This window comes from Mytilus californianus, unplaced genomic scaffold, assembly GCF_021869535.1.
Source record: "Mytilus californianus isolate M0D057914Y unplaced genomic scaffold, xbMytCali1.0.p SCAF_3, whole genome shotgun sequence".
In the NCBI taxonomy this organism is placed as follows: Eukaryota; Metazoa; Mollusca; class Bivalvia; order Mytilida; family Mytilidae; genus Mytilus; species Mytilus californianus.
In genome coordinates, this window is record NW_026262679.1 from 7269648 (window position 1) to 7278738 (window position 9091).

The window sequence follows — 9091 nt, forward strand, 5'->3', positions numbered from 1 at the left end:
TTACAGAATATACTTACACTGACAGCATGTTCTTACAGAATATACTTCCACTGACAGCTTGTTCTTACAGAATACACATACTGTGACAGTTTGTTATTACAGAATATACTTACACTGACAGCTTGTTCTTACAGAATACACATACTCTGACAGTTGGTTATTACAGAATTTACTTACAGAATACACATACTCTGACAGTTGGTTATTACAGAATATACTTACACTGACAGCTTGTTCTTACAGATATACTTACACTGACAGCTTTTTCTTACAGAATACACATACTCTGACAGTTGATTATTACAGAATATACTTACACTGACAGCATGTTCTTACAGAATATACTTACACTGACAGCTTGTTCTTACAGAATACACATACTCTGACAGTTGGTTATTACAGAATATACTTACACTGACAGCTTGTTCAAAGTTGAGAACTTTTCTTTGAATTTGATTACACATCATCCCAGCGTCCATCTTGGGGTCCATCATTTCTATGGCAGACATTGCCTCAAAAAGTCCAAACCTTTAAATGGTACAAAAGTACTTTATATTGTCACTCAAATACAAGGCATGTATGCAACTGTACTGTTAGTATTGTGCTTTGAATTTTATGTTTGTGCAATGTAAAGATAGACTTCAATACTTTCAACCCAACTTATTTTTCATATTTAGCCCTTGATTAATCTTTGTGATTTTTTTAACTTTATTGATGAAAGAATATAAAAGATTCAAGTTTGGCAAATTTGCAACAATTTATATTCAAGCTAATTATTTTTATACTTGCCAATAATGTGAAAATAAATTGCTCACAAAATGAGTTGGTTGACTGTACATCATCTTAGTTATTCTCTAACACACCTGTCTGTGGCATTCCAATTTTAGGGGATTTGTCAAGATGTTCATTCTACTATGAAAATAATATGATTTTTATGTTTTGCAGATACAACAGAGGACAATCTATTAAGACAAAACTCAAATTTTATTTTACAAGCTCAGAGTCTTTGAAATCTTTTTTCATGGTGGTCATTAGGAAATATAATTTGATATACAATGTAATCAAAATACTTAATACCAGTTAGACAGCCTAAACAAGAATAAAACCACCACACACTTTTAGCTGGACATCATGACCACCACTACATTCAAAATTGGCGGACCTACCCAAATTTGTGGTGGTCAGTACTGACAGGGCCAGCAGTTTTTGAGAACAAGTTGCAAGCTAATTCCAAATTTACAAGAAAAGCAAGAAAGGAAGATACCACACGGACAATAAAAAATATTAAGTAAAATAAAGAAAAGGATCAAAACACAAACAACAGTCTACAAAACACATACAACAGTCTACAAAACACATACAACAGTCTACAAAATACAAACAACAGTCTACAAAACACATACAACAGTCTACAAAACACAAACAACAGTCTACAAAACACAAACATAGAAAAGGATAAAAAATCCAGGATAGTTTAAGAAAGTTATTAAAATTTTGAAAGCTTTAACCACAGAGTGAATGTAATGTTAACTGGCAGAAAAACTACTAAGTCCATTTATAAGTAAAATACGGATAAACAGGATTTTCTTTTTTTAACAAAATTTACTTTTGAATACTATCTTATGATCATAAACAAGCTTCTGTCAAATTTTGGTTGAAATGCTGGATAGTTTAAGAAAGTGATTAAAATTTGAAAAACTTTAACCACAGAGTGAATATTTGTGGACGCTGCCACCGCCGACTACGACGACGACTGAATATAGGATCGCTATGTCTTGTTTTTGCGACAAAAGTAGCAGGCTCGACAAAAATGATGTCAAGGACAATTCACATATGACAGACTGAAACTTCGTAACATAAGGTATCTGCAAACAAGGTATGAAGCACCAAGGTCTTCTACCTTCTGATATATAAAGCTTTACACAAATAGTTTACATCGCCGCCACTGCATATTAATCCCTATATCTTGAATACTGCGACTTTCGTCGCCTACGAGACAAAAAATTGTATATTGGGAAGATTAGTTCTGCATAATGGGGAAATGTTACTTACGAGGCATCATGTAACAATTCTCCTAGTTCTAGTTCTCCATAATGGGGAAATGTTACTTACGAGGCATCATGTAACAATTCTCCTAGTTCTAGTTCTCCATAATGGGGAAATGTTACTTACGAGGCATCATGTAACAATTCTCCTAATTCTAGTTCTGCAGCTGCTTCAATAAATTCTGATGTGACATCTCTCCAATGGTAAACTGGTTTATTATCTGTCTGTATTGTCATTTCTTGTTTATTTCTGAAAGGATAAAAGTTATGTCCAAATGAAAAGTGTGATATGTGTGATATGTGTGACATGTAATAGGTCTGTTTGTATTTTGTAAAGTGTTATCACAGGGTTTTATCAGAAAATACAAAGTTTTAAATTTACATTCTGGTCTCCTGCATATCTAATGGGGGGTCAGTAAAGATAAGTTTTCACGATTCTGTCATGTTGTCAGCATCAATATCATCAATATTTTTAAAGCAGGCAGAGAAGTTGTTGTTTCAAGATGAGGTATTTGGAAAAGATTTTGGTTAAACCATGCCAGTTTTGCTTGTACCTAGTCAAACTATTCAGACTGTGAGTTTGTCAGTACCAAGTTAGACTATCTAGACCATGTGTTTGCGTGGAAGGGTGAAATTTCAATGGTTTGTATGTATATTTCAGATTTGTATTTTGATCTCTTTGAAATAGCTGTTTTGATAATAAAATATTCATTGGAACATATTTATTTTATCTTTTTACTTATTTTAAGAACAGAATCTTATTTCAATAATAAAAGAATAAAGCATGCTGTTTTGTTTATCTTTATAAGCAATGCGATGACCTGGTATGTGAACCCTTTAAATATCTTTTCATTGTACTGATGTCTAGTTGAGGTCACTTTGTCTATTTTCATTGGTCATTTAAATCACTTGTACGTCTGTGGAGGGAAATCTCTTTGTTTTTTAAAAGTATTTCCTTGATTGTATTCAGCATGAAGACAGACATTTTGAGTTATACACAATAATTTATATTCTGATGTCCATCTGAGGCTTTATACTCAGCTACTGTTTTACTTTGTCACCATATTCTTCATTGAGGTAGTTATGATTACTATAAACATATATTTAATTATCATTTTTTTCATAATTCTAGTGTATTTGAGATGAGTGATTGATTGACTGACGGATAATACAGCTAAATTGATAAAATGGTTAAAAACTATAAAAGTATTAAAACATATGAGCTAATATCTAAAACCATTAAATATTAATATAAACTATCTAAATAGTTTTGATCATTAAACTAGTAAAAATTAATTAAAGGTAGGATTTCATGTACAATCTGTGTATTTGTGTAATGGTGCATTTTTTGGGGCACAATATAGTTATAATCCTTATTTCAGGCGTTACCATGTGTTGAGGGGTAATGAATGATTCCATCCTATGAAGAGATAATATTGTTTTGACATCTACCATGTGTTGAGGGGTAATGTTTGATTCCATCCTATGAAGAGATAATATTGTTTTGACATCTACCATGTGTTGAGGGGTAATGTTTGATTCCATCCTATGAAGAGATAATATTGTTTTGACATCTACCATGTGTTGAGGGGTAATGTTTGATTCCATCCTATGACGGGATAATATTGTTTTTACATCTACCATGTGTTGAGGGGTAATGTTTGATTCCATCCTATGAAGAGATAATATTGTTTTGACATCTACCATGTGTTGAGGGGTAATGTTTGATTCCATCCTATGAAGAGATAATATTGTTTTGACATCTACCATGTGTTGAGGGGTAATGAATGATTCCATTCTATGAAGATATAATATTGTTTTTACATCTACCATGTGTTGAGGGGTAATGTTTGATTCCATCCTATGAAGAGATAATATTGTTTTGACATCTACCATGTGTTGAGGGGTAATGAATGATTCCATTCTATGAAGAGATAATATTGTTTTGACATCTACCATGTGTTGAGGGGTAATGTTTGATTCCATCCTATGACGGGATAATATTGTTTTGACATCTACCATGTGTTGAAGGGTAATGTTTGATTCCATCCTATGAAGAGATAATATCGTTTTGATATCTACCATGTGTTGAGGGGTAATGTTTGATTCCATCCTATAAAGAGATAATATAGTTTTGACATCTACCATGTGTTGAGGGGTAATGTTTGATTCCATCCTATGAAGAGATAATATTGTTTTGACATCTTCCATGTGTCGAGAGGTAATGTTTGATTCCATCCTATGAAGGGATAATATTGTTTTGACATCTACCATGTGTTGAGGGGTAATGTTTGATTCCATCCTATGAAGGGATAATATTGATTTGACATCTACCATGTGTCGAGGGGTAATGTTTGATTCCATCCTATGAAGGGATAATATTGTTTTGACATCTACCATGTGTGGAGGTGTAATGTTTGATTCCATCCTATGAAGGGATAATATTGTTTTGACATCTACAGTGTGTTGAGGGGTAATGTTTGATTCCATCCTATGAAGGGATAATATTGTTTTGACATCTACCATGTGTTGAGGGGTAATGTTTGATTCCATCCTATGAAGAGATAATATTGTTTTGACATCTACCATGTGTTGAGGTGTAATGTTTGATTCCATCCTATGAAGGGATAATATTGTTTTGACATCTACGATGTGTTGAGGAGTAATGTTTGATTCCATCCTATGACGGGATAATATTGTTTTGACATCTACCATGTTGAGGGGTAATGTTTGATTCCATCCTATGAAGGGATAATATTGTTTTGACAGCTACGATGTGTTGAGGGGTAATGTTTGATTCCGTCCTATGAAGGGATAATATTGTTTTGACATCTAAGTGTGAGGTAAGCATTGAGGTGGGTTTTATATGTTTTGCTATCAATGCTTATTTTTGTTGCTTATTATTTTGTTTGCTTATGCTTATATTTGCTCAACATTAGCTATTTAGCATGTAGGCTCTGTGTTGAAGGCCGTACTTTGACCTATAATGGTTTACTTTTACAAATTGTGACTTGGATGGAGAGTTGTCTCATTGGCACTCATACCACATATTTCACTTGTTTATATTTTTGGTTTGCAAACTATAAATCATTATGTTTTATGCTTATTGTTGATGTTTTAGTTCATTCTCAAACAAATTCGTTCAACATCGATTGCGGGTTTCAACAGGTAATGTACATTTCATTGTGTTGTATATTTCTTCGCCTGCATGATATGAGGCCTTTTTATAAAAGGGGGAAGTTTCCCAATATTTAAATCAAATAATAACATTAACACATTAAACAACAATTGAAAATGTTTTTTTTTTAGATTGTCGTATATCAACGATATAAGGATTCGGCCCGAAACGGGGAAAAAGCTCGGCAGAGCCTCGCATTTCCCGTTTCTAAGCCTCATCCTTATATCGTTGATATGTCAAGTCAATGCACTGTTATTGTCTATTTTCAAAGCCAAATTTGGTATTATTGTTCAGTGTTTGTTAAGTAAACTCAATGAAGATTTGATATCTTCTGTCTTTCTTTTTAATACAAGTCTTAGATGAATGAACTTTGCCTTAATCTTCATGACAATCTTAAGCTTTTATTCATGATTCATTGCGTCAAAATGATGAATGAAGCACAAAAGGAAACCTGTTTACTTTTAAGAATGACACTTTATTATGAGAAATTTAAAAAAAAAAAAACTTATTTAAAGTTTAAACTAAAGCAATACACCAACTTAAGCACAATCATGACAATTAAAAATGTATTCAACACAAAACCAATAAAAAGGGCGCAAACAGAGCCAGGGTGCGAACGTGAAAGGGGGCGAACGTAAATGGGAGCGAATGTTATTTTTTGTCACACGGATCTGGATTCAGACTTTCTAGACTGTGTTTTCTGTACCATGATGGTATTGGGTCTGTTCACCCTGATTACATGTTCGCCCTGAGTCCGTTCGCCCATAGAATCCGTTCGCACTGGGTTCGTTCGCCCTACTTTAAAAAAAAAATAATATAGTGGTATTTAGGTTTAATACCTAGTAATTATTTGTATTATTTGTATTTCCGGGAGACGGATTATAAAAGTTTTTCCAAACTTGTTTACGAATCCCATATCTGAATTTTATGTAAAATTCAATTGTACTACAATGTACTTCGAATCATTGTTATAATTTTTCATTAATAAATACTGTTAACTAAACTAAGGTTTAATAAACATATTCAGATATTTATATGATCAATATAAGAGAAGATACATATTCTAGAAATTATGAAAAACATGGAAATATTTAAAAACTAATGGCTAGTTTTGGCACATTAATGGGCTTCGTTCTTACATTTGTTTTATTTAGAACTAATTTTAATGGCAATTGATTGTAATTTAGAATGCTGATTAGGTATAATTATGATGTCTTTGGGCTCAATAATTTTTGTACTATTTGTCTTTGTTGGATTAATCAAGGATTTAATGAAAGTAAAACTTTAAAAAAATAAACTAGTCAGCTTGGAATGAGTAAAAACAACGATGTACGAATTGTAAGACATACAAGGCATTTTTGTTTTGCACACAGCTTGGGTTCTTTGATCTCAAGTTCGTTTTGACACATTTCCTATATATGCATGTGCTCTTTAAAATAATATTGTAAATAATTAAGGACATAACTGGTGTGTGATGGGAAGTTTGACTTACACTTTTGGTATTTAGCTGAATTTTGTCTCCTAATGACCTTAGATCTGTCTCCGAATAACCTTCTGACGTCAAGCAACAATCACTTTTTAATTATGACGTCAAATTTTTTAAATTGTGATGTCAAATTTTATGGGAACTTGTGTGATTTTAAGTAATGGTGGACAAATTTGCATACAAGTGTAAATATGTGACGTCTATTGGATCTTGTTATAACTGTTAAGGTTTGTTTTGAAATTGTTAAAATTTATCAATAAAGATAAATACATGCAGATAACATGGTCTTCAGTTGTTTTATATTAAATAACTTGTATTCCTAGTACTCTACAGTGCAGATAAAAGGAAAATATTTATATTACAACATAAATATTCAGCGAAACTTTAACATACTCTTTTCATATAACATGTATAAGCATTATACAAGACAACAAAATAAAACAAAATAAAATAAAAATTTGAGCGAATGGACCTAGTGCAAACAGGTATAAGGGCCAACGGACCTAGGGCGAACAGATATTAGGACAAATGCGAATCAGAGCGAACGGACCCGGATTCATGTCGGATTATCTATCCAACGTGTGTACCAAGAAGACCATCTATCTAGACCGCGTTTGTACCAAATTTGACTATCTAGGCCGTGTGTACCAAGTCAGACTAGCTAGACCTGTGTGTTTGTCTCTAATTGTTTTTGGAGAAGTCGGTGTTATTGGATGATGTGGTCCTAATTTGTCCTTTCCTGTTATCCTTTTTATTTTCATTTTTCTGAAAGTATTTGAGCTCTGTTATGTAAATAAGAAATATGAATAATGTGCAGTGATGAAGCGTTAGTCTTTAACATTATTTGCGTGTATTGCTTACTCATTGCAAGAATTATCTTCATTTAAATTAGGTGAATCAAAATTGTTTTGCTCGTCGGTAGTCGACATGTTGATTATGTAAATGTAGACTCAAATCGGACAGATACAGGGAATCCGTATTTTTTCTATGATTCCGATTCCGATTCTTTATTAAAGGTGCATTATAGCTACGAGATATGAAAAAAAATAAAAAAAATGATGTTTTTGGGTCAATCTTTAATGAAAGTGAAATAGTGAAATAATAAGCAGCCAGTTTGGTTCAATTTTGTCAAAATAAGCAAAGAAACATCGCTGATGAATTAATCACTTGCAAGTGAATAATTCGACCTCATTGAATCCGTATTTTTGTGACCTTCAATTTAACCCATTAGCTAGAGTTGGGCTACGCATGAATAAGGCGTGTTCAGTTATTAAAAGTCTTTTTTAAGAGGGGGCAATTACGGGCAATACCTTTTTCTGTTAACCTGTCAAGTTTGGGCTATTTCAAGGTGTTGTTAACTGTTATTTGAAATATATACAAACTGTTACTGAACTGTTTTCAACCCATTTTCTGTTATCTGTTCTGTTAAAATTGGCAATGTTGTTAACTGCATGTTTTATATGAAAATGGGATTCCTGTTATCTGTTACTTGACACTTAAAGTGTTCACTGTTTTTGACATAATTTATCTCTGTTAACTGTTATTTACAAGAATTTTCAAGGTTCACACTAATCACATTATATTTGCTGTTAATCTCCGAGTTTCTTTACGGTGCTCCCTCAAAGGAGTAACATAATAAATAATTCACACATGCGAGTTGCACCTGCTTTTTGCAAGACACCCGCCGTTTTGTTTTGAAAATTCCTCAAATTCGGATAGAATAATCAAATACCTTAACATTGTTCGATTTTTCAATATGGTTGTTAAGTGTTATTGAAGCTTTTAAACTACTGTTATCTGTTATTCAGTTAAAGTTGGTGTTAACTGTTATCAACATTTTATATTTGTTGTTAACTGTTTTTGCCAAAATAGAGGTGGTGCTAACATGTTAACGGAACCCCTATTGCCCCCTCCCCCTCTTAAAAGGAAAATAATGTCAAAATTGAAAGTGAAACAAGGATAAACCATTTGATTCACTGATTCGCTCCCCAAAAACTCATTCTTATACAGGTAAACACGATGATTAACATATATTTGTTACCTATAATATGAATATCAAACCGACCTAGAAAAATACAATTGCACGAGTTCGCTATCTATTTATATCTATATTTATGTTTGCTTCGGGTTATATGACCGTCGGCAGTCTTCGGAGATCACCTCGAGGGTTAATTAGATGACGTCTAAACTAAAATACACACGAAATGCTGATACATATTATCGAGCCCATGCATTGTAAATTGTTGTTATAAATCAAATATGAGAATTTGAGTCAAATCGGTGAACATGAATGCCCCTTTAAGATAACTATTAGTACATTAGTGTTCTCCATTACAAATCATATGATAATATACAAAACAGCATTTCAAAGTTAACATGTAG

The 9091-nt window shown here is 32.7% G+C and overlaps 1 protein-coding gene across 3 annotated transcripts in view; it reads right to left on the reverse strand.

The window, feature by feature from the left end:
- LOC127733902 (N-alpha-acetyltransferase 35, NatC auxiliary subunit-like) overlaps window positions 1-7643 on the reverse strand; it is a 60981-nt gene extending 53338 nt beyond the window's left edge. The window contains exons 1-3 of one of the 3 annotated variants that reach the window (XM_052243349.1): window positions 7571-7643; window positions 2173-2295; window positions 414-528 (exon numbers count right to left, since the gene is read on the reverse strand). In XM_052243349.1, the coding sequence (XP_052099309.1) occupies window positions 414-528; window positions 2173-2295; window positions 7571-7638 (306 nt within the window). In that variant the 5' untranslated portion in view covers window positions 7639-7643. Of the gene's footprint in view, window positions 1-413; window positions 529-2172; window positions 2296-3434; window positions 3620-6715; window positions 6903-7570 lie in introns of those variants that run through there. The other 2 variants (XM_052243351.1, XM_052243350.1) reach the window with 2 other exon arrangements.
- Between the last annotated feature and the right edge of the window lie 1448 nt (window positions 7644-9091).